Source organism: Polyodon spathula, chromosome 19 (assembly GCF_017654505.1).
Source record: "Polyodon spathula isolate WHYD16114869_AA chromosome 19, ASM1765450v1, whole genome shotgun sequence".
NCBI lineage: Eukaryota > Metazoa > Chordata > Actinopteri > Acipenseriformes > Polyodontidae > Polyodon > Polyodon spathula.
The window spans coordinates 2,695,597-2,721,066 of record NC_054552.1 but is presented as its reverse complement, the minus strand read 5'-3'; the positions used below and the strand labels follow the sequence as shown (position 1 = coordinate 2,721,066).

At 36.6% G+C, this 25,470-nt stretch overlaps 3 protein-coding genes across 13 annotated transcripts in view; 1 reads left to right on the top strand and 2 right to left on the bottom strand.

The window, feature by feature from the left end:
- Window positions 1-417, bottom strand: part of LOC121294891 (LARGE xylosyl- and glucuronyltransferase 2-like) — a 123,525-nt gene extending 123,108 nt beyond the window's left edge. For 4 of the 5 annotated variants that reach the window (XM_041219049.1, XM_041219054.1, XM_041219053.1 and 1 more), the window contains exon 1: window positions 134-417. The gene's annotated coding sequence lies outside the window, so the exon portion shown is untranslated. The remainder of the gene's footprint in view (window positions 1-133) is intronic. The other variant, XM_041219060.1, reaches the window with a different exon arrangement.
- Window positions 418-2,893: 2,476 nt separating this feature from the next.
- On the top strand, window positions 2,894-10,496 carry LOC121295015 (peroxisomal membrane protein PEX16-like). 3 transcript variants are annotated; one of them, XM_041219286.1, is made up of 11 exons: window positions 2,895-3,250; window positions 3,588-3,623; window positions 3,770-3,846; window positions 4,383-4,501; window positions 5,891-5,991; window positions 6,378-6,464; window positions 6,706-6,855; window positions 7,629-7,701; window positions 7,860-7,979; window positions 8,096-8,160; window positions 8,555-10,496. In XM_041219286.1, the coding sequence occupies exons 1-11, from the start codon at window positions 3,124-3,126 to the stop codon at window positions 8,611-8,613; spliced, it is 1,014 nt and encodes a 337-aa protein (XP_041075220.1). In that variant the 5' UTR covers window positions 2,895-3,123; the 3' UTR covers window positions 8,614-10,496. The 3 variants fall into 3 exon arrangements, with proteins under 3 accessions (XP_041075221.1, XP_041075220.1, XP_041075218.1); XM_041219284.1 differs by having other exon boundaries at window positions 2,896-3,250; window positions 4,380-4,501; XM_041219287.1 differs by lacking the exons at window positions 8,096-8,160; window positions 8,555-10,496 and having other exon boundaries at window positions 2,894-3,250; window positions 4,380-4,501; window positions 7,783-7,953.
- Window positions 10,497-14,519: 4,023 nt separating this feature from the next.
- Window positions 14,520-21,867, bottom strand: LOC121294847 (ADP-ribosylation factor GTPase-activating protein 2-like). Of its 5 annotated transcripts, XM_041218972.1 has the most exons (16): window positions 21,776-21,867; window positions 21,086-21,204; window positions 20,847-20,919; window positions 20,515-20,646; window positions 20,327-20,407; window positions 19,933-20,038; window positions 19,774-19,830; window positions 19,356-19,400; window positions 18,664-18,716; window positions 18,232-18,365; window positions 17,748-17,879; window positions 17,319-17,444; window positions 16,996-17,145; window positions 15,272-15,398; window positions 15,001-15,094; window positions 14,520-14,671 (listed from the first exon to the last, which is right to left on the bottom strand). In XM_041218972.1, exons 1-16 carry the CDS (start codon window positions 21,845-21,847, stop codon window positions 14,643-14,645), a joined length of 1,530 nt encoding a protein of 509 aa, XP_041074906.1. In that variant the 5' UTR covers window positions 21,848-21,867; the 3' UTR covers window positions 14,520-14,642. The 5 variants fall into 5 exon arrangements, with proteins under 5 accessions (XP_041074906.1, XP_041074908.1, XP_041074907.1 ...); XM_041218974.1 differs by lacking the exon at window positions 15,001-15,094; XM_041218973.1 differs by lacking the exon at window positions 19,356-19,400.
- Window positions 21,868-25,470: the final 3,603 nt, after the last annotated feature.

Sequence of the window (25,470 nt, the reverse complement as noted above, 5' to 3'; positions counted from 1 at the left end):
CCACTTGCATTTACCTCTATCCAATAGAAATGTTATTGGATCACAGTAAGCAGCACGATCAGATAGCTAGCCAGCGTTAAACTAAATATCCAAGTTCGTGATTTTTTTAGACTGATGTTAATATGTCACGTACCTTAAATCCTTTGCAGATAACTCAAAGGTCTGTAAAATTCCAGTGGACCAAAATTTAAATTCCCAGTTTCTATAGCCTTGATTCTTCACAAGCTGCTTCCACCTTCCACTCCATCTGTTCTGCAATTGATTCACCTAACCTGTTTTATCCTGCGCCATCGATTGCACCGGTTATCGATACACTGTGTGGACAAACAGCAGAGGCTGCCTGCTGTCTCACGCAGCCAATGGACACATAAAACACCGGTAAATACAGACCTTCGTCAGCAATCGGAAAATACAGACCTTCGTCAGCAATCGGAAAATACAGACCTTCGTCAGCAATCGGAAAAAAAAAAAAAAAAAAAAAAAAAAAAAACAACGAAAATGAAAAAGAAACCTATACATTAAATGAAACACGCACACAGACACACAGGTGATCTCAAATGCTGGCTGTATATTCAACTAAGGGCATTTTGCAAACACTGAACAACGACAATTACCGTGGGTATACATGCAAGTATAAAGATGTAATGGAATTTTACCGTGCCGTATTCTTTACTTCATTATATAGCAACCGGTCATTCTATTCTTGCATATGTCTTTATATTATATTAATATTTAGAATGCATTTCTTGTTTGGTTCATGTTCACAATGAATGCTCCAGCGTCTCTCTGTGTGTGTGTGTGTGTGTGTGTGTGTGTGTGTGTGTGTGTGTGTGTTTTGTTTTTTTCTTATCTATGAAGTCCTTGTATCCAGAATAAAAGTAATAAAAAAGGACAAAAGAATCACACAAAACAATATTGCACATACTCTTCGATAAGCATCATTTGTATAATTTGACCTGCTCAGTTTTGTCTCTCGTTTGTGCATTCTGTATCGATTGATTTATTTATTAGTAAATGAATAAATAGCACGTTGCTTCATAGCTGAAAGAAGTTTTCGTCAGCACTTATACCAAAAAGCTCACTCTGTAGAAGCAATGTGGCAGATCAACAGGAGGTCCGTGCCTTCCGGTGGATCATGCTTTAAAATATATTATTGTGGAGATGGCTTGCTCTGCTGTATATTACAGGTATATAGTATGCTTCTGCCTGACATGCAATTCACTATTATACCTTCCATAATAGTTTTAACATCAATGCCCAAATTCCTCTTATCAGTAATACAGAGAACAAAATACCGGTATGTATTGAATCTCAAAACGTTTTCCTAAATTGAAAAGCTAGGCGGCAGGAATTGCTATGGAATGGGGAGCAGCATGTCTTATATTGAAATGACAGGACTACTGCAGAACTCAGTCGGAGAGGAACTGTGCATCAGGCATCCCATAGCGCATAACACTATAGGCGAGGGGCTTATAGTCACTCATCTGTAAAGAGTAAGCAAATAGCAGATTTACTGAAACTCCCAATCCCAAAGTACAGAAAATACGGATAGATTAGTAGATCCAGAGAACATATAGAAAAAATCCCTATTGGGGTGCCATTCATTTTGGTAAAATTATGTTTAACCCTGTTAAAAAAAAAAAAAAATTACATCAGTAAAACATTTCTAAATGATGTTACCATGACTTTATTTATTTATGTATTTTAATTATTATTATTAATGATCAGGCCTTTTTTAAATTCAATTGTTTATCAACACTACCAGTTTCTATATCCAATTCGACTGTCACCTCATCACTGCAATCCACTTACTAACATAACCAGGCTTCAAACCAGTGAGAAAAAATAGACTTCAGAGTGGTAGTGATATTACTAGATGAGACTGGTGGGCATGTATTGGATATATGTGGATTCTGGGCTAAACATAGATGGTGTGTGTGTGTGTGTGTATGTATGTATGTATGTATGTATGTATGTATATATATATATATATATATATAGAGAGAGAGAGAGAGAGAGAGAGAGAGAGAGAGAGAGAGAGAGAGAGAGAGAGAGATATTAAAAAACATAACTTAGAAAATACCAGCTTCTTACTCTTCTAGCTGTCTACAGGAGTTCACGCTTATTTTTGCTGGTCACCGGCTGTTAACATTTTGACACCTCCCTAGCAGCGGATTGATCTTCTTCGTTGACACAACAATGCACTTAGCTATATGCCTATAGAGATTTTGTTTTTATTATGCTTATGCTAAGCATTCATGTCCAATTCTTGCACTTTTTATTTACTCAAGGGTGCAGATTAGGTCATCTGTTAAAACTTGGCTGATCCCGCTGCAAAGGTTAGGGGTTTATCTGTTTTGAATTCTTGCAGGTATCCAACATTCCTGAAAAATAACCAGCCTGAATAAACCATTACTAGGCAGTCCATGTTGAGGCAGATTCAAGTGGCCATGAAATAGGTGGAATGCTATAGGGACACTGCAAAAAGAAGTTTAAATAGATATTATTTGATGCATCTCAGATTTGAGTGAATCAGATACAGAATATCAGAAAGAGTTTAAAGCTTTAGTAATGTAACCATTAATTTTCAAATTGATTATAACTAATTGCACTGTTGTTTGGTGTCTGCTTGGACTTTGCAATAACATAGTAAATCAATAAATAACTTTTGGGGAAAATGTTATCCTGAATAAATAGGATGACAAAAATGATTGCAGAATTCCCGTATTGAAATGCAGTGCTGCAGCACGCAATTCCATGTTAGGATCATGCCGTAATCATGGTGCCTGTCTCTTTAAGAAGTTTTTTTTTTTTTTTTTTTTTTTTTTTTTTTTTTAATGGTATAGATAATGGAAGAAAAATAGAAAAAAGTATTACTGGATGTATTGCAAAATATATCACGAAAACTGGAAGATTCAAGAATGTTTAACATTTTAAAATGTTAAGTGATCGCAGCAGGTTTAAGAGCAAAATCTGAACGGTAGGTGGCGACAATAACTTTTGAAAAGAATATTGGTAGCCTTAACAGAAGAAAAAGACAGGAAGTACAACGTTTTGTTTCGGGAAGCGGTACTTAATTCGGACTCGCTCGGATTTGTTTTGGATTTATGAAGGGCTGCCGCAATGGCAGTAAATTGTAGGGAAAAACTACTTCTTTTATACCGGCGGTACCAAAGCTATGTTACGAAGAACCCAGCCTCCACGGCGCAGCTCGAAAGCACTGTCAGGACACTGTCTTACCTAATCGCCGGTAAGACTCGCAATTCGGTGCAGTCAGTATTACTGTCCACAAAGTGCAACAGAAACCGAAACTAGGAAAGAAAAAAAAAAAGCGTATTTTATTTCTGTAAAACTATGAAGATTTAAACTGCTGACAAAAGGGAGTATTATTATAGTGTTTATATGGAAACATTATGTGTGTAATCTAATCTAATAATGACAGTTGCGGTTTATTGCGAAAGTGGCTTTCTCTTACCCGCACTAAACAGCTCCACACCTCCAGAGTGAGACATTGCACGACCGGCAGCAGTTACTGGATTGTTCTGTTAAAAATAATGTTTTTATTTTTATTTATTGTTATTATGCAGGGAGGTTTGCTGATTCCCATGAACTCTCGGAACTAGGTAAGACATGCAGCAAACAACCCTGGATCTGTGTGCAAGCGGCAAGAACAATTTGTTATTTAAACTCTGAAATAATTAAAAGCGGATTTAAAAAACAAAACAAAAAACAAAAAAAAAAACACACACTTTTTTTTTTTCTTCTACAGTGTACTCAGCCTCCAACCTGCTAGTGCTGTTGAACGATGGGATATTGCGGAAAGATCTCTGTAGAAGCCTGCCTATGGTATAGAATTCAAGCGGTCTGAAACAAAAATCACGTTTAAAATTAACCTGCAGTGTGTATATTTATGAGTGAGGTTTTTTTTTTGGTGATAACTCGAGCTAAACTATATATATATATATATATATATATATTATATCTATATATATATATATATATATAGTCAGTAAAAAATAACTCAACTTTTTTCAACTTTTTAAAGCAAGCTCATAGTATAATAATGGTATGTTATAATCTCTAGAGGTAGCTTGTGTGTAGAGGTTTGGATTTTCTTTAATAACTTATTGTGTTGCAATATTTTTGCAGGTATTAGCCAGGTTTTATCTGGTAAAATAAAAATCCTAAAATCAGCCAAAGAAACAGCTATAAATGTACACCCGTATCATAGAATTGCAATCATATTATATTATGAGTGTGCTTAGATTAAAAGTCAGTTCCCAGTTGTGGCATTGGCAAGAGGCTACTGTATGTGCTGTGTGTAATAGTTGTGTGTAATTCCTGATTGATGTCTGTTCAGTTGTCAGTCTGTATCCCAGCAGAAGCTCCTGACGTGGCTCACTGTGCTGGAATATGTGGAGGTCTTCACTGAGATGGGGGCTGCGAAGCTCTGGGGAGAAAGGTGCCGCTGGCTTGTCATCATTCTCATTCAGTTTGCAAAGTAAGGGCCTGGTTTTCTTGAGGCAGCTTCTGTGAAAGTTGTTGTAGCAGCTAACACAAACCATTCAATAAATCTTAACAATTGCTCATCGCCTACACAGGTTTCAAATGGGCACTTGAAGAAAACACATACTTTATTTATACCTGGTACTACACTACAAAGTTAATTTCCCATGCCTTTCATGCCTCTCTGGAAGTCTGTACTGTTGCACTACAGCAGTGTCTTTGGGGTCAAAGCATGTCAGTCAGTAGAGGAAGTAGCTGATTGGTAAATGACAGGAGAGCAGGTGTTGAAGAGGTTGGGCAATTCTTTAACCCCCTGCAGGACCAGATATCCTGTTATAAATTAAAGAGAATTTGTTTTGCTTTAAGTTTTGTTTCTTTGAAAACTGCACATGTGGGACCTATGTAAGGAAAAGCAGTGTAGGGCTGGTAAGTTCTACACAGTAGTTTTATCTCTGACAAATCTCTGGTCTCTCTATTGTAATTCAGGAATGAAAAACCCAACATGTTACATGAATCTGCTGTCCCACTTTATTCCTCTCTTCTGTGCATTTTTTTTGCTTTTTCGCCAGTCTAAGTAGAACAGATAATACAAATAAGTGGTTAAAGGAAGGTTTAAAACCGCAAAGCTTAAGATTAAACTGCTTCAAGTTCGATTTTTCCCTTGAACCTCCAAAAGGCTTTGTTCTCCAACCCTTTTCAGCAGACTTGGTTTTTCCCCAAAGCTGGAGTCAAGAGACAGGACTTCAGCACACAAAAGCAGAGCAGACAACCTGCTGCCCGTGACCTTTGACATCTTAAAGTTTACCTAAGCAGAACTCGTTAGCGTTTCTTACGGCACTCTTGGGGTTTTATGTTTTCTGGAAAGCTGAGGATTAAAATCACGTTTCCGTTCATATAAAATGAAGAAAAAACTAGTTTCTAGGATGATTATTTATTTATTTTACCAAGTTGTCCTGGATGATTTAATCATTTTCAGTGATGTCCTGAAGAAGGTAAAGCAGGTTGCATAACTTATACATATATAACATCTTATTTCCTAAAACTGTTTTCATTTAAAATATATCAATTCAACACAAAATAATCATTTGTGCAACCCAACCTAAATCTGTCCTTAATGTTTCCTAGTTACTAGGTGAAGTATGTTAATGAAACCAACCATCGCGGTATGTGATCAGAATGATGGTTAGTAATTTCAAAACATTATAACAAGTAAAAATAATACAGTTCTTAAAAGTTCTCATTTATTAGCCATGGCAAGGTAGGCAGTACTGTACAAAATGTACAAACTTGCGAGCTTGAATTGCTTAACGAGGGTTTGTTTGATGGAGCCTGTGAAGTCTATATTAATGAGAGTCTGCTAGATCACGCTGGATTCCTTTCCCAGGGCAGTGCTCCGGATCCTTCTGCTGTTTTGGTACAAAGCTGGAATCCAGACGTCTCCTCCCATCAGTCCTCTTGACAGAGAGATGCAGCTCGACTGCAAAGGTAAGAAAATGCACAAGCAAACGCGTGCATTCTTTCAAGGTCTGTGTTAATTCAATTCTGTGTCTTAACAGTTCTTTACATTAATAAAATAAAGCATCAATACAGTTGTACTGTGTATATGCGTAGATAGCTAGATAGATAAATATAAATTATACAAATGTTGTGTTTAAACCATTTAAGAGTAAAAACAGAGTTCAGATTATATGCTTTTATTCATAGTTTAATGTGTTTTTTTGAATTTCCATCAAAGTGTCGCTCCCAATTTTTTACAGACACCATGAATAATAATATGCCTTATTAGTAGTCTTTGGCATTTAGATTTCCGCCCAAAGGCAATACCAGTGCATAATTTATATATGAATTGTCTTAATTGTTCCCCTGAACAGAAAATGAAGATAAAGATGAAGTCCCGTCTGAGGAGCCAGCTTTCGTTGGGCAGCGCTCTGGAAGGGTCGTGAGGTCACTCAGTAGCAGTGAGATTTACTAAGTTCTTTAAATTGCCATTAGGGGGTTTAAAGGTTACTTGGAAGGCGCTTTCTTTGTCTTCTATCTGAGAAACATTTCATTTAACAGTTTTGGGTTCTCCAGTAGCTTCTTGAAGGCAGCGACAGGCAATAGAAAAAATAAAGGTGCTCCAGCATGTAGTAATATGGGTCATTCCTGGGGGTCCCTTTAAAGATGTTGTTTTGTTTGCTTTCTCTCTCTCTGATTCAGTCCCATCTTTCCAGTCCAGAAACTGGGGTGCACCTCAGCATGACAACCCACCCAGGAGGCCAGAGCAAGAACTTCTCCAGCCCCCTACCACTCTCGGACTACAAGAGACCATTGCAGAGTCTCTGTTCATTGCACGCCCTCTTGTCCACTGTATCCTGCAACACCCAATAACCTCACTGACTGTTTATTGAATGTTTTCTGGTTTTGGTAGCAAAGTAATTTATCTGTCAGTCTGGTTTATTTTGCAAGCATTGCCAGATCATTTGCGTGCTTTATTGCCACACGTTTAGGATAATGTATTTGCTCCTTGCAAATTAGAGAAATCAATTCACATCCCACATCTGCTCATCCTGGAGAATATACCTTGTTCTTTTTTCCCATCTTTCATGGGAATCGATTGCTATGGTATAATAAGAAGTAGCCATCTCTTCAGACAGCGGCATTAAAACAAAGCCCTGGCAAAAACTCAAAACAGAAACGAAAAACGTGTTACTTTTTCAAAAAACATTAACTTTAACTATAAATCTGGGTCAGGCAGACATTATCTCTACCAGAACTGAATATCTCCTCATAATTGCAACAACAGCTTGAAATAGTCCCAGGGGACCTAGCAGACCGTCTCCTGAAAATTAACTAAAACTTGGACATTATCCAGCAAGCGGAGCCTGAAAAAACATATCAAAATGAACAATGCGGAGAGAAATAATTATTGGTGAAGGACGCAGCTTGCCGATCATTGTTTAGAATTGTATGGATTTTAGAGTGATTTCAATTTTTATTCAAATTGTACAATTTCAAACAAAGTACAATAGTAGGTATCTTTTTTTTTTTTTTTTGTATTTAATCCATGGTCTCTATAGTAAGTGTTAAAAGAACAGACTGTCATGCAAAATGTTTTTGTCCTTAACCCACTCCCTCTCCAGTGCTTGGTCTTGGTGTTTGTGGAAGTAGATCCTGGAAACCGTGGATCATTTCTGGGGTCCTTGACATTACCAAGTAAACATACAGTATTTGATAGCTGGTGAATGTAAATATCACTATATGGGTTTGAGGTCAATTGTCGATTATCTCATGCAGGCATTACCGTTTCCTAGCTGGTGGAAACATGATGGGGAAGGGGAAAGATACATCTTGGCTTGTTTGTTTCTCACCAGTTTGAGTTTAATGAATGACACAAAGAGACTGAACCGACGAGAGCGGGCAGAGATGAGACGCAGAGCATTGCTCCTCCTCTATTACCTGCTGAGATCTCCCTTCTACGACACATACTCTCAGTAAGACCATTAATAACACCTGACCAGCATCTGCTCTTCTGCTTTGACCGGCATTAGGTGTGGCTCCACTCTTGTTCTATGCATATTAACCAAGGCCTTTTAAAACTTTTCCATAGGACAAGAATCACGTTTTTGCTGCGTTTATTGGCTGACTATGTGCCAGGAGTTGGGCTAGTAGCACGTAAGTAAAATATTTCTTTTGAAGTTTTAGGTATCGTTAATAACCAAAGAAGGTTTACAGTCGGTTTTCTCAAAATACAGTTTATCAAGATAGCCTAACATATTGTATGCATTTTAGTATATATTGAGAAGTTTTCAGAACTAGAGCTCAGCTTACTCTGTTTTGGACTTTATGCTGCTGTTGGAATCTGTGTCTTTATTAGAAACTATGTAACTGAGCCGTCCTATTATTTTTACACATTTAATGAAGTAGCTCGATCTAACCTACTATTTTAAGCTTGCATTGGCAGTAATAATAAATACTAAATCCCATCAAACTGCTACAAAGAAAAAAAATAGTATGCTTTGCATTAAAAAAAAAAAGTTGGTTATATATCTTTTCTGTGTGCACACAGGTCCTCTGCTGGATTACTTACCTGTGTGGCAGAAAGTTTACTTTTACAACTGGGGGTGAATGGAGAACTGCAGGCATTGTGATCCATTCAAAACCAGCTGTGAGCAGCAGGAGGAGGAATGGGAGACTCATTGAAACCTAGCAGTGCCAGTTTCAAAAAAATTGTCACAAGTTCTGACATGCAGTGCCAGTTTTTTTGTTTTTTTTTTCTTTCTAATTTTAATAATTTTTTTGGTTTTTTTTGGTAGTGTTGGGCCCTTTTCATTTTTTGGGTACTTCATCCTCATTATGACCGGGTATCATTCAGAAATACATTTTAATAATCTGTTTCATTTTCCAACACTGTGTTTCAGAAGTTGCACATGTATTATTTTGAGGTTTCTTATTGTTTTTATTAAGATGACTAATGTACCCTTTGCTTGAAGGCTAACAAAACAGGGATTTTTAACAAATGAACTGTTACGAAATTATTGGAGATGACTCTTCCAATAACTACTTTATCTCATAACAGAAGGACATTTAATAATTATAATGAGATGTACCTAGTGTGTGGCTATAGGGGTCACCATTTTAATAAGAACCAGCAAGAACATTGTTGAAATGGGATGGTTTTTCACTATGTGAAAACTGTATAATTACCTTTGTTAATAATAAATCCTGAATCCAAAAAAAAAAAGGAATGTATTCTATAAATGTACATGCCTGTGGAAAGTGTCTTGGGAGTATCAAAAATCACATGTAATTCCCTGTATGTAAATTATGATATATCCTGTACATTTTTTTGACAAGGAAGCTAATGTGCTTTCCAAAAAAAAAAAAAAAAAAAAAAAAACAGTTTGCCTTTGATGTTGTGTTGTCAGGTGTGGCTGTATGAGGTTGAGGGCTGAGAAACAGTTAAATGTGTTTAAAGTGGGTAATGTTCCATTCTACACAGTGCCACCTACAGTAGACTTTAATATCCAAGGTTTCATTCATTCATAGCCGTGCTTTTGTCATTGGCAGCTTGTTTGATTATTTTACTGACTTTGATTTGTTTTGATTTCAGTTATTCAAATAGAGTTATTTTGACCTTTTGGTATTACTGTGTGTATATATATATAAAAGTTGCCCTTGGGAACAGCTACTTGTAAAGACCTGAACACAGTTCAGACTCCTTCCTGCCAGTCCATTTCAATAGGGGAAGAGTCTGTAGATCTCCCATTATTTCCAATCATTCTTACTAGTACTGGGTTCTAGTGCTCCAGTTCAGTGGGTCGTTGTCTACTCTCCTAGAGAAACTATCACCCGAGTGTCTTTGTGTTTCTAGCCCTGGAGCTCCTGAGACAAGGTTTCTCCAACCAGCACATCTGGAAAATTCCTAAAGCATGTGTACTAAACAATCTTGCTGATCAGTTATTAATGGGTGTTTATTGTACTTTTTTTATTGCAGTTAATGTAAGGGTATCAACCTACACCAGATTGCATACTGTTATATGGGCCCCAAACTCTGGGCTTAAAAAGAAAATTGTCAAACGGCGCAAACAGGCTGGCACAGGTGTCTTAAGTAGTGTTGAGCTTAGCACATAACAATCCATTTGTCCTTATTAGCCAACTGCAGTTTATTCAATACGTTTAGATATTGAACCTAATGCTTGCAGGAGGCAGCTGGTGAACAACACCCACTACATCATGATGCTATTAAAGGCTGGGAGAGGTGAACAAAAAAGAATGCTGAAAAACAAGGGAATCGTTAAATGCCTTGTGTGAAATGTCTGACCAGCTGCAGGGTGGGAAAGAGATATAATAGATAAGATGCAGTTTACAGTACCTGCCAACTTCAAGAATGAGAGCCACTTAAAATCTTATTTTCTCAGCAGCTGAAAAAGTAATAGGGTTTGGGGCTTAAATTAGGCTTTGTCCAGCTGAGCCAATACGTGAAGTTCTACCAACTATGATAGATTTTTAGTCACTAAAAGATCCCTCTTGAAGAAGTCTGTGTAGCGGTCCAAAACTCCAGATCTGCAGCTGCGTAACTACATTCGTAATTGCTGTCACAAAGCTTTGTTGTGATAATTACAATTAGATAACATGTTAAGGCTTTTGTAAAAGGTGAATCAGTGGATACAGAGGAAGAGTGGAATCCATCTATTACGTCTATGAAACTAAGAAGTTTTCAGAAAACTACCAGACTTTTAGTGGGAACTTCGCTGGTAGCAATAGAAGTGGCACAAGGGGTTACAGGATCAGCTACTCTAAATACTAACAAAATGTAATTTAATACATTAAAAAACAAACGCAATCCAAATAATGGAAAACTAAAAACAAATAAAACTGATAGAGGGAGCTGCACTGGTGTATTTTTATACAGGGTTAGAAACTTCCACTAGTCCTGTACCCAGTCCTGGGTTTCAGAACTCCCCTTGTTTAAGTATATCTAGGAGGCTGTGTGATCTAGTGGTTAAAGAAAACGGGCTTGTAACTAGGAGGTACCTGGTTCAAATCCCAGCTCAGTCATCGACTTGTGTGACCCTGAGCAAGTCACTTAACCTACTTGTGCTCCGTCTTTCAGGTGAGATGTTGTTGTAAGTGGCTCTGCAGCTGATGCATAGTTCACACACCCTAGTCTTGTATCTTATAAAGCACTTTGTGATGGTGGTCCACTATGAAAGGCTCTATCTAACAATTATTATTATTGAAATCAGCAGGTGCCAGGAGTTTGAACTGATCACACTTGAGTAAGTTCTCAAGAAGTATTTCATTTAATTTGCCAGAACTGGTGAGCATCAAGGAATTTTTCTATATACGGCATTTCTGCTGAAAGTGTAGTAATGTCAGGACAATAAGGTCAATATAGAAATTTGGTAAAAGCTAATGTTATCTGTGAACATCAGATTCTCCAATGCGTTAATGGTACTTAATACAAAGTTTTTATGTATAATGTATGATAAGAATTAACGTATTTCTGAGTTCCACAGTAGGCAGAACATACAGTATGCTTCCCCTTTGTGTGTTTACAGTGCAAAGTGATCACACACAATAGCTGCTGTCCAATAAATACATCTGGAAATGTTATTCTGATTTGTCACCATCACCATTTTACTAAAATCCAGCAGAGTGGGTAGAGGTATTTGGTATTCTGTGCCCAAGCTTCTGATTTACATGTATCATATTTATTGGTAAAGCCTGTTAAACATACATTTATAAACAAGTTGTAAAAGCCATTGTGAAGTGTTAAACTGCATGTACCATGTATAATCTAGTGAAATTATATGGATATGCAGCACTTGCTACTGTAACATTGATTCTTGCTTGCAGTGAAGATGCCCAATGAATGACAGAGGTACCCACTGCACACAGCACTGCTATCAAATACTTTCTCTGTCATTATTGTTCAGCATGTTGCAAATTCTGGTGAAGAAAATTGATTTTACCCCTACACTTGGATTGACTGATCAGGTAAGATTTATCATCAGACATGCTGCAGGGGGAGGGGGCAGAGTACATCACATATACATACAGAAGGTACATATAACCCTGGACTACAGTACTGTGTCTGTACACTAAAAATATAGGAATTTATACAGAAGTTATCAGATTTACCATCTACAGTTTAACAGACAAACAAAATCTTTCCAAAAAGGGCAATATAAAATCTGACATCGCGATTTTATGACCGTACTATTTTACAAAAGGTACTTTAAAATGTTCTGCATTTTTATAGATGTAAAAGGGAATGTACAAACACTAATTACAATAAACAAAATCAATTTACTGGCTTTACTTAAAGTTTTAGCCTCCCTAAATATACACATGCAAATGAAAAACACAGCATTGGGAACAGATTTACACTTTTATTGACAATTAAGCAATGGTTTACATGTCACCTACAATAAATGTATGTTTGGGAGAAAAGTTGTTTGTTCTTATTTATTTTATTTAAATCACACTGGGTCAGGCAGGACAATATTACCATCACTATAAAGTGGGAATAAAACATATAGTTATGTACTGTCCCAGACAAAGGGAGTTGTCATTGCAAAGGGGCAAATATATTACCACAATTAGATCTCTCCATTCCTTGGCAAGAAAGAATGGAAGGCTACATTTTAATACTTAATTAAAAAAAACAATGTAGATAATTTCTAGGACAAGGAAAAAAATGTATAATAAAAAGATCCTACTTTTGATAATACACAAGTGAAAGCTATCCTCACATTGCACTTCTTGTGAAATGTTACGAGGGTGGTAAACAAAGGATGTACTACTAAAATACATTTCACGCTGCCAGTGCAATTGTTTCATAACATCAGGCAGTCTAATGGTTCCATAAAGTCTCCAGCATTTCATTTGGCACCCTCTGCTTTTCCACTCAGGAGGGTTTTCACTATTTAACTTGTGGAACCCAGAAAACACTCAAAAAGCATGCTTGGTTTTTCAAAGCCGGAACCAGCTAACTTAAAACGGCATGACGAGGCATGATTCTGAATCAACACTTTAGAATATTTACAAAATGACAAGTGATAGAAAAACATCACTTCAAAAAGTCTTTAGCCCTTCTGGACTGGGAGCACATGTAAACCCAAACAATTTAAATACTGCATTGCATATAAATGATGGAACAGGTGATATATAATAGCCGATAAACTACTGCAAGAATCAAGGGGTTTAGGACTTTGGTGTTTATTACACTTTTTTGCCAATGTTCAGGTATTCTACGAAGGATATAACACACTCACAGAAACAAATAGCTTTTCAACCAAGGCATTATATATGTTCAAGTTCCAGACACAAACTCAACAGGGTGTATAAAGTATCGGATTAGTTTGTGTGTTTACGCACACACAGAGTAAACTATTCTTTCCAAAATTAAGCACATAAATCTTACCTCAAATGCCATGGGACAAGCATAGCAAATAGCACAGCATTCGTAACCTATAAAAGGAATTACAGCCTCATCTTTGGCAATCCAGTGCAGGTTCTTTAGGTAACTTGTATCTCTTTAAAAAGCAGTGCTGTTAAAAGGTCTTACAGAATACTTCAACAGGACGCACATGTTATATATGAAAGGGTTCTTCCAAATTTAAGCAGCAAAAGTAAAAATGAACTCCTGCCCCCTTAAACTGCATTTTGCACTCCTAGATATGTTTGTTACCTTTCCTGGTCACCACTGCAGTGTTAGTTGATTTATTAGACACAGTCTGTCGTTGTGAACGTTTTCAGGTTTCCCTTCTGTAAATTCTGCACAGTCAAAAGAGGTGTCTGGTTTTGTATCATGGAACAGACATGAAACAAACTTCAATTGAAGGGGTATACAGGACAGAAGAAAAAGGTTAAACTAAAATCAGCGTGGACCCTGTCTGCACCCCAACCAGAATATAGATTTTTATATTATGTACCAGTTGTACATGTTATAAATTAAAATTAATTCATACATAAGGCTGTTTGTAATATTATCCTTAAAGCAACATTGATAAAAGTAGCCAGTCAGTTTATATACACACACACACTGTATATAAACTTTTACACTCAATTTTTATTTATACTGTACTAAACTACTCAATAGTACAGCAACCAAATTGCACTATTGTACAGTACTTCAAACCCTGTTTTAAAGAACCATGATTTAAAAAGAAAGCCTTTTTAGTATCTTATTTCAAATCATTAGAATTTTAAAAACAAAAACCATAACACTACTTTCATAGCAGATAAATATGGTAGCAATTTAAATAGTTATTACAGTCCCTATTTGGGCAGTGAGAGGGTTATCACAGTATTTCTGATAAAGCAAAAACTGAATACTAAGACAAATACTCATCTCAACTTTGTTTTAGCATCTTTACATTTTTGTAAATTATGCACAAAAGGCATTCACCAACATTAGTTAATAGGAGTAACCCATTTCAACAGATCAAACTTAATTGTGTTTTAATAAATAATTTTTTAGCATAAAGACTAGCAGCTATCGTTTCCCCATCAAGTTAAAAAAATATTTTATGAAAACAAACATACAACCATCAGCCTGGTTTAAAACAATACGGATAAAATAAATAAATAAAACAAAACAGGTGAACAGTGTGTCTGGTTCTTCTCTATGTTCAGACTCTGAAGCCTCAGTTTTTCAGTAAGCGCTGTAACGATCCTAAAATAAAAGTTAAGGTTTGTAAATAATTTGTGCAGGAGATGGCGTGCACACAACACCATTCAGTCAACACTGTATATTGTACTAAAACGCAAGATGTATTATATTGGTTCAGCATATTCACCTGAATTGTATTCATCACCCCATTAGCAAGTACTGCCATTTTTCCTGCAACTGTCTTCACACCCTGTTTAAATTGGGCAACATCAGGGCCAGTTGGAAGCACGTTATCATAAGATGAAGCCCCTTGGGGGGGGGGGAGCTTAGATATAAACTGTTCTATAATGACTATCCACTCAATGTGCAGTATCCCACTTTTCTACACTAACCTGCAGAAGACCCATCGCTCCCATCCCCAAACAGATCTGCAGAACTAATAGAAGAATTTCCAGATAACCTCTCCAACCTAGTCTTTGCCTCGTGCTGTAAAAGGCAAAAATGCAGGTTATTATTTACCGATTCATTCATGCTGACCTGTGATTTAAATGTAAATCTTTTTCTAATAAGTAGTGAATACTGTTATACATATAAATAGAACTAAAAAAAAAGTCCCTTAAAGTCGCTGTTAAAGTGAATTAATGTAGTTTAGTTAAGGTTTACCTCTGCATCACTCTCTCTCCCAAAGAACATGTCAGATGAGATGGCTTTAACGTTGGCAAACTTCTGCCGTGCCTCGCTTGACTCCACAACGGTTGCATTGCTGTCTGGCTTTCGTCTGCTTGGCAGCCTGCACAGACATATAATATGTAGCAAAGAATGATTTCACCTTCAGACACTGATGAAACTTCCCAGTACAGTTGGAAGATAACGAAAATTTCAGTTATCGATTATCGTCTGTAAATTATCAAGATAACTGTGATTACTGGTAGAATAAATAAAATATTAATTATTGTAATTGATCACATTTATATTGAGCAGCATGAGAAGCCGAAGTCACTGAGTTTAGATGAAAAAAACTGGACAGTATAAGTGCAAGTTTTTACATTTCTGGTGGATGCCCAGAACAAAACGCAAGTATATAAAAATACACATATTGTAATTTGTATTTTAATAAATGTAGTTTTCCTATAAAACAAACTTATTTAAACATTTGTTAATTTGAGATTTTTTTTTTTTTTTTTTTTAATGAAAGTAAACAAAGTGCCACCAAATGTATTAATATAATAAGACAAAATTGCTAATTTACCTGGAAGCATTTGTTTTATTTACTTGTCTGGTGAATATGCCATTAAAATAATCAAACTAGGTTTGTGTGTGCCCCTGTCTGTATATAGAGCTGTATACTATTAGGAACTGCGGCAGAGCAAGAAAGCCCTGCATGTAAAGATGAGGCATTGGAAAGCTTGTTTTTTAGCGTCAGAGTATTTTGTGTTCGAGTTTGTTTTGTTTAAACCTTTATTTTGGCTCTGCAAACAGTGATTTTGTAAAAGTGTTTAGTTTATTTTTGATTTTTAATAAATACAGGAATCCAGCGCTTTAACCCTGCAAGTACCTGCCTGTGTGTCTCAATCAGCTTCCGGGTCTGTGGATGCCATCATTCAGCTGCCCTGTCACAGGAACATACTGACTTTTGCACATTACTGTTTGTATGCAGGCAGTTTAATAAAAGAAACCACCTATCCTGCCATTAAAAGTTAACTTCAGTTTATGCAACTACCCTTTTTTGCAACAGCAACGCCATGGGAACAGAGATATATACGAGGCTGCTGAGCACCTGCTTATTTTTTTCCATTAGATGCATAGACTGCAGGATAGTTCTCGTGGCTTTACTGTAGTTTAAAATAAAGCAGCAAAAACGTTGTTTAGGCTATATTACACGTTTGCTATATGGTTGTGTTTTTCTTTTTTGTTTTCTTTTTGCAATTACATTAAATTTACATACAATGTCAATGTTTAATACTCAAAAGTTCCACTTTTCTACAGTAATTTTACAGTGAGCTAGTGTTTTTTGTTGTTTTTTTATTTTGTAATAAAAAATACTTGTGTTTTTATGTTGGAAAACCAGTCATACTTTGCAAGTGTACAACGTATTATCAGAACGAAACCATGACAAAGTTAAAAGTCTAAGTATATTGTTTAAAATCAATAGAAAACTTCCCAACGTACAGCAGCGCTCACACAGATCATGTTTATGCCTCAGACAATTCAGTGCCACTTACTGCTCATCAATGCAGAACCGTTTCCTGCTTCATTAGGTCACGGACAATAATTATGATTGATTATCGATAATTTTTCAACGCGATAAAATTATTGCTGCAAAAATATTCGATTATTGTTCCAACCCCACTTCCCAGATTACCCTGCCGTTTTCCATAAATACCTACCTTTCCCCAATTGGCTGAATACTAGAAATAGTGACTTCAGCCTCCTTTGGCTCTTCCTTGTCGAGACCCCAAGAGGAGAAAGAGGAGGTAGAATCAGAATCCCATCGTGAACCAAAGTCATCCCCTGAAGAGAACGGGTTATCCTTATACCTGGTGGAAGATGGAATTGCAATATAAAAACAGTGCCAACAAAGAAAAGGTGTATTTACTTTGAATGCAACAAAATGATTATTAGGTCACATTTATAATTTGGATTATCTCCTAACAAATCAGGATTTATGAGACAGAAAAAGCAGACGTGTGCTAAGTCTACCAGCTCTTACTTCGGAGGTCCAGCTGTAAATCCTGGTTCATCAAACATATCCAGCTTAGAGCGAGTGGATTTGGCAGCAACTGGGGTCTCCTGCTCAATTACTTGCATCTCTGACAGAACCGAATGAGACACAGCACTTAATATAAAAAAAATTAATTAAAGTCAGCATCCCGTTGTCCATCATCCCATACTCAGAAATATGAATTGAACAATTAAACAGGCTTTTCTTAACTTAATACTATTTTTTAGTACAAGTATTTCTCATGAGTATTGATAGCATTCCAAATTCATTTGCATGCATGCAAGCACCTCAGAGAGAAAGTGACTATAATTCCATATGGGTCACCTGAAGTACGTGTCCCTGGGGTCAGACAGGTTATTAAATATTTCTCATTCCGCTTATTTAAAACCAAATCCTCAACACAGCTCTTTTCATTACCTTCTGGTTCCAAATCCCATTCCAAGCCTCTCAGCCTGTTCTCTTTTTTTCCCATCCAAACTCTGGATTTTTTTATCTTCCTTTTTCCTGTCGATCTGTAGCTCCTGGTAGGCTAGACGCATTGAAGCAACACTAGGAGCAAACAAAAAAACAACATGTGTTTTAATCAACACAAATCACATGCACTAACTACCCAGTCAACAACCTGTAGCAATTTTACACATTTAGATCAATCAGCATCTGCAGTACTAATAGTGTTAATATTTTTGCAAAATCACAAAAAATGTGTTAATTATGGTGAATTGCAAGCACTACATGGTAAATACTTTATTTTGGCTTATGTTCTAGATAATCCTAAAGAATCTTAGACATGCTTACTCCTCCAGTTGAAATATATGTGCTTTAATACCATTGAATCACTCATGATCTCTACACACATTTACCCAATTGATCTCTTATGGACATTTACAGTAAAAGGACTTACATTGACTCTTCAATCTGCTTCTTGGCCTCACTGGCCTGCTGCTCTCTCAGTTTCTCTGCTACCTGTGCCTGTCGTTCTATCTCGTTGAAGCTCTGGCTGCTTACTTTCTGTGCACCCAGTCCTTTAACACCCAGCTGAAAAGGGGTAATAGAAGCCACTTTTTATTTATTAAATATGAAGATTTAACTCTGAAGATTATAATTCAATTAGTTAAAAAAGGGGGGGGGGGGGGGGGGGGGGGTGAAGCCATTAGGACTCCACTGAATCCACAGTTTTCTGCTGCCATCCTCAAACACCCATCTTTTTTCATGGAGTCCTTTCAAGTCACTGTATAACTTCAGTATTAGATCTTTTACTATAGCTAGTATTTAAATGCAGGAAAATAAACATTTTTTATTATAGAATTTGATCCACCCCACCACCACCACTTACCCCCTTTTTTGCTGCAACAGCCTTTTTCTTTCCAATGATCAAAGGCTTCACTTCTAAAACAAAAAGCAAACCAATTTAGAATACATAGTCACAACTACTCAGCCATGCTTTAGAGGTTTAAACGATTTGTATTTCATACAGATATTATAAAGCTCTCTCTCAAACACTGACAGGTATTGAAACCATATCTTAGGCCCAATTAAATACATTTCAGAGAATATAAACAGTGCAGTGTACTGCTTTTATAAGCACATTGGTTTCATGCCACATGGCAAGGACACCATAAAGCCTAAGGATTTTCACACACCACCCTTCCTTTCAAGCTTGTTAGGGAATCACCCAAGACACAAACATCAAGCAGTGCCTAAATTGGATCAATACAAGTCTACTCTAGTTCGCACTCATAAGTTTCAATCCCAAAACAACAGTACAGTGGCTCATTTCCCAGCGTGTGTAAATCCTTATATATTTTTAATTATAGGTTTATTTATACATGTTAACAAAAGTCTCAGTGAGTGGACAACATTTGTCATCCATAGCTGGCTCTGCGAAGGCGTTCGAGTATGTGTGGATAAGGAAACGCAAAGCAGTGTTAGTTTATATTCTAATATTCACAGAAGGCAATCAGAAAAGGAAACATGCCCAGGCTCTAGCCAACAGCAGGTGGTTAGAAACATCACACCTTTAATCACCTTTAGAAGGCGGAGGTTCACCTGATGCCAAACGCATCGAATCCTCTACAGGACAAAATAAACATTTCATTAAAATGAGGGGGTGGGTCACTAAAGTCTATATAAAAAATGCTACTGGAGATAGCAAAACAGATGTAATCACACTAAGGGCTTTGAGTTGAGTCGGTAAAAGGGCCACCAAGTGCCAACCACCAATAATAAAGAGCAAACTCAAGTCCCTGTCAAAGTTGAGTTGGCTGTGGACGAGAACAGTATAAACTGGCATAATGCGATTCTTATCAAATGTTTGAAGACTCAATGTTCTAAATTATAACACTACACATCGTGATGCATGGTTACAAGACTGCTAATCTTGCTTTTACATGCACTCGCCACACATACATTTTTTGTTTAATTTATGCAAAACAAATCCATTTACCAATTGTTGCTTTGGGAGATGTGCTAAGGCCTTCAATGCTGGGACCCTGTTCAGGTTCTGATGAATGACAAATGCATAAAATAAATAAATTACACTGACATTTAATATATAGACAGCCACCTCCAATATCTTTAAAACCCGGTGAAAAAACAAACATACGACTGTTCAAGCTTTCTTCCGGTTTTCGGGAGTCTTCTGTAACCAGCAGGCTCCCAGCAGAATTCTGATCTGTTAATGTAGAAGCCATATCCCAGCTGTTGGAAAACTAAAAATAAGGTTTTTTTTTTTTAAAAAAGCAATTATATAACCACTGTGGATAATATCTGTGGCATATCGCACACATGGTAACCAATTAAGAAATGCATCCACAGATTAGCTTCAAAATAAAATGAATTCACCTATTGATAAAATAATGGTCATATTCCTTTCCCTTGTACAAACTGCATCTTTTGTTCAGCAACAACCCATAGGCTGTAGATTGGGGCTGCAGTAATGGTCACTGTTTGTAAAATTCCTGGGGTTCCAATTAAAAAAACAACAACATTAGAAATACCTGAGCATGTTCTGCAAAGAAGTCAGCGTCTTTACTTTCTGGACTTTCCACTTGTGTACCCCCTGAACTGTCAATCCAAAGCTTAAAAAATAAACACAAAAACAACGATGTACACTGCAAGCCAGGAAAATAACTCCTTGTTGATTTTGTTTCAAACATTTTTAAAATTAACATTCTTGGATACTTACACTAGTTCCATATTTTGAGAGTGCTATGTTTGCTAGCTGCCTGATCTTCTCACGGTACATTTGTGCAGCTTTGCTGTTGTATTTGGCATTTGTGTCTTTAGTTGTGCAGCCATGCTGCCGGAAAAAGGCAGCCTAAAAGTCAAAAGGAGACATAATGAATACTGTACAGTGGCAGAGGCAATGATCCTGTGTTGCTCAAAATGTAGTCTAGAAAAAAAAGGTCAGCACACTCACATAATGAAATGACTGAACAGATGTCACAAACTTTCATGAAACCTTTATAGAATGTATGCATTGCCAAACAAACCTCAAGAGATCCCATTTGCCCTTACCGCATTTGCATTGCCTCCAATCTGCATACCTCTCAACTGAAACCAATTCCAATTAGAATCCAGCTCTGTGGATCTAGAAAAAGGGAGAAAATAAACAAAAAACAAAAAGATCAAGATCGAGAGTAATTCTTTCAGAAGTATAATTAGCTTGATCCTGGTGGTAACCAGTGCCACAAACAATAATACAATTCAATTTGATGTAGGCTTATCTTGTCAAGTCAAAGTATATTTAAAACTACCTGATAAAACTGAGATGCACTCCCAGTGAGCGGTGGACCCCAGAGCAGTCAATACACAAGAACACGCCATAGGTTACACTGGCCCAACTTGGATTATTAGCAGAACAATCGAAACAAGACTATAAATAAATAAATAAATAAATAAAATAAAGCAATTGTTAATAATAATGCGCTATGTAGGGTATTTAACATGCTCAAATATTGCATGCAACAATGCTAGCAACCAGCAAGCCAGTAGTTTTATCATTATTATTATTATTATTATTAAAGTATAACTTTACTGATCTGTAGGATGCAAACAGAGTAAAAAATAAATACTATTTGTAATTATGCCACATTGACAAGCACAGCTATCTAATGCAAGCAACTAATTAATAAACCACTGAGAACAAAAACTGTTGCAATAACGGTTCAGCTTTCCAACACTGACCATTACAGCTGTATCTGCCCGAGTAAGTGTACTCGCATTTGTCCTAGGTATACAAAGACGGTAAAAAGAAAATAACCAAAACTGTCACAGCTATGGGCCCTGTGATCGTTGCACTACCGAACACTTACAAATTGACCAGCCTAACAACAAATTAACATCGGGCCATTATCTTAACTTGATAAACCTGTAAAACTTGATCTAAAAATCTTTGATATGCAGGTCAATGTATACATTGGTTGTTTTGTAATTATTTGCGTTACCTTATTTGTCTGAATTGATCTGAGTCGTTTGAAAATTGTTAGAATTTCAGTCTTATCCGGCTCCGACGCCATCTTGCCACCTTTCCTAACAAGTTCAGAGCTACGGATGGCAGACTGGTTCAAGCCGTATGCGCGAACTCCACCACGTTCATAAGGCAATTTCCTGAAACCAAGTTCCAAGCCACAAGGTGGCTTCGTGCTCCCTCAGCTTTAGTTAGCACAATTAATTAATTCTAATTATGCCATGTGCATTTGTACCTGTTTGTAAGCGTAAAGGTCATAGCTTTGAAACCTTGCTACCTGAAAACATACCCCCTGTATCTCTTACTGATGTGCACCCATTGCAAGAGGTACAAACCGAGAAGTCTGATGCTTGAACGTGTGCAACATACAGAACTGTAGTGTTTATAGCCCTTCCTTTGTGAATATAACTATTAGCCTTTACAGAACAACTCATTTTGAAAATAGCCTTTACAGTGACAAAAAAAAGTGAGAAATAGGTTGCGGGTTTATTTGAATGTTTAACTTACCAGATATAGCCTGTGTTAAAATTGAATAGTGTTCAACAAAGTTTTTATAATATAACTTTTATTATTATTATTATTATTATTATTATTATTGTTATTATTATTATTATTATTTCAAATTACATATTTATTTTGTATTTATTTATTTGTGCCGCAGGCAGCAAGCTCAGCTGTTGTGCGTGTTGCACACCAGAACCGTTTCAAAATCTGCAAATAACAACCAAGGTTTGGTTTCTAATCTCCTAAACTTTAAGCAGTTGCACAATCCAGTATCAGACCAAATTTAACAAGGCTTACATTCCCTGCTGTATAACACTTCATTTCAACGATTCAGGTAGTAATTCCACTCTTTTTGAAGTTTAAACTCCAATAGAAGAAACATGATCTTTTTTTAAATTACCACCATTAATTCCATTACTGCACACAGTCATTTAGATAACATTACTGCACAGCTGTTTTTCCTAATATACCTTAATCTACAAAAATTAATGAAATCACTTTGCTCTGTTAACTCTTTACTGTAAGATCCGCCCCTCTCCCTCCGGTACCAAGGAATGTGGCTCAACTTCTTGGTTAGGTCATTTTCTGTCCATCTCATCACTGATAAATAATTTTTCAGATTCCAAAAAAAAACAGAAAGTAGGAACAGCCAGATGATGAGGTTTCATTTAATTCAGATCCAAAGTCAATGACTGATGGAAAACAAACATTGCTGGCCACCAGTAAAGCTGCATTAGTGACGTTTGTCTGAAACCATCATGCAATTTGTTTAAAAAATTATTTTAGGGTAGACAGACCAGGGCAATTTTAATGATTTAAAAAGGGCAGATTCCCTCCCCCAGGGTGATTTATGTTTTATATATAATAACCCACTTATTAGCATCACTGGATGCAGTAACATACTGTGAAATTAGGTAGGTTGTATCAAAGCCCAGCAGGGAGCACAATGACCTTTCACAACCAGCATTTGTTCCTCTCCAAGCCGTTTGTCTGGAGGCTCTGCAGAGTACAACAGAGTGTAGAAACAGACAGAATTGATCTTTTAATTCTAAAATATAACTACAAAATATGCATCGATAAAACTTTTTTTTTTCTTTTTCATAAAGGTTGTTAGGCTTTAATGTCCAACCTTATGCAGAGTATGTTGGGACTGTCTATTTTTTTTATTTTTTTATTGATACAATAGATCTACACCAGTATAGCTATACCACAGGCTTCACATTTAGGGTGTGAATTAGTGCTTTGTTCTTCTTTTCTTTAGATTCTGTGATTCTGATTCTCTTGAAAATTACTTATTGGACTCAACTGTGTATGTGCAGGAACATTTTAAAAAAAATAAAGAGAGAATCATTTCAATGGCCTCCTTTTCACCCGCTGGCTTTGCATGGCTTCCATCATTTACAGGGGTTACAATTTTGTTCAATGGCTTTCAGCACCCCCACTTTAAAAATTGTTCCAACCTATACCGTTGAGAATCAGCAGGTGGTGCTGTTGCCTTAATGCTTCAATGCCAGTGGTTAAATGAGAACAATGATTTTGAAGAGGGCGTAATGCCCACTGTGAAAATCATATGCTTTCTGCCCTTTGCATTTACTAAACCAAATATGTCAAAGTTCTGGACAATGGATTTTTCTGCTAATAACATGTATTAATTCATTAGACAACTTTTTGGTTTTTCAAACTCATATCTTTTGCCAAACAAATTCTATGAAGCTAATTGTAGGATATATGAACCATACTTTTTTGGAAGCAAAGTAAAAACCTGGAATGAAGTCTCGAAAGCACATTTATTTGCAGACTGAAATCTCTTCATGTCTTGTCTCTAAACACACAGAGAAGATCAGGATAAATTCCCTTATGCTTTCTTGGCTGTAGCAGCGATCATCATTTGAACAATGAGCACTTGGATCAATCCAGTGCAAGCTTCAGCATTTCTCTCTCACATGTGTGAAAACAAAAAACCCAAAGTTAATTGTCAGTAAATACTTTAGTGAGAAGCCAGTCAAATTAGAACTTTGCCTAGGGCAGGTTTGCTTGTGTGCACTAGTCTTGAAATATTTTTAGTCTGCATTTTTTGGGCTACAGATGACTTCCGAGAAAACCTTGAAGATAACAAGACATCTGTTTGAGTATTTGTGTGGGAAACTGCTGAAACTTTTAAAGCACTGCAGTGAACTTTTTATTTACCATATTTTTTGCTTTCTCCATCCCTATTGCACGACACCCAAACTATTCACTTGAGTCTAAATTCATCAAATCTTGTACTGATGAGCAATGATAACAGTATGAAATGTTCCAGACTACTGATTGTACTATAGCAGGGGACTTTGCAATAGAGAACAGTTTATTTACATATCTTATGAAAGATGAAAAGTGGCATCTTTTAGCATTCATTAAGTAGCAACTAGAAAACCGCTATTCATGCTATACTATGTAGAATCTGTGCAATTGCTGCCTTTATGAAAATGTTAAGTACAGTATGCTATTAAGGGCTACACATTTGTTGTATGCAAGCAGTGTTGGAAATCTCTCTATATACTTAAATAGCAACACAAAAGAAAGTCACTTGTTTCACCAGAGTAGATCAAATGGCATTGCATGATCGAGAGACTTCATCATAAGCATTGAATAACACAATCCAGAGCAAACAAATCAGAAAAAAGGGTTTATTTGTGATTGCTTAGCTAGTTCTAACACATCCTGATCCACACCAACAGGATGGGCTCTGTGCCCAGCATCCTGGATAAATGCTGAGTGAGGGGTGGGGGCACAGTGGACCTCAGCACAGATTAAATAATAATGAATTGGAACGTATTGTTCAGAATCAACCACACAGCTTCCATCAAAAGTTTTTGTTCTTCCTCTCAAAATTTACAAGAACTAGCTCAATATCAGTTACAGTAGTGTTGTATTCGCACCCAGGTTTACAGCAAAGTAACTCTGGGGGTACAAAGTTATGTGGTGTTGTGCCTAAAAGCACATGCAATTCCTGGAGAAAGAAAAGTGCTGGGTGTAATTACTGCCCCTGCACCCCGAATTTCAAAATTAAATTAGTGGATCAATTAATGACAAATCAGTTTAAAAAAGGTTTTAGTCCTTCAAATATATGCAGCAGAGTTATTTTCCTACCTTCCTGTAATCTTGATGGTTGTTAAAGAAAAATAAATT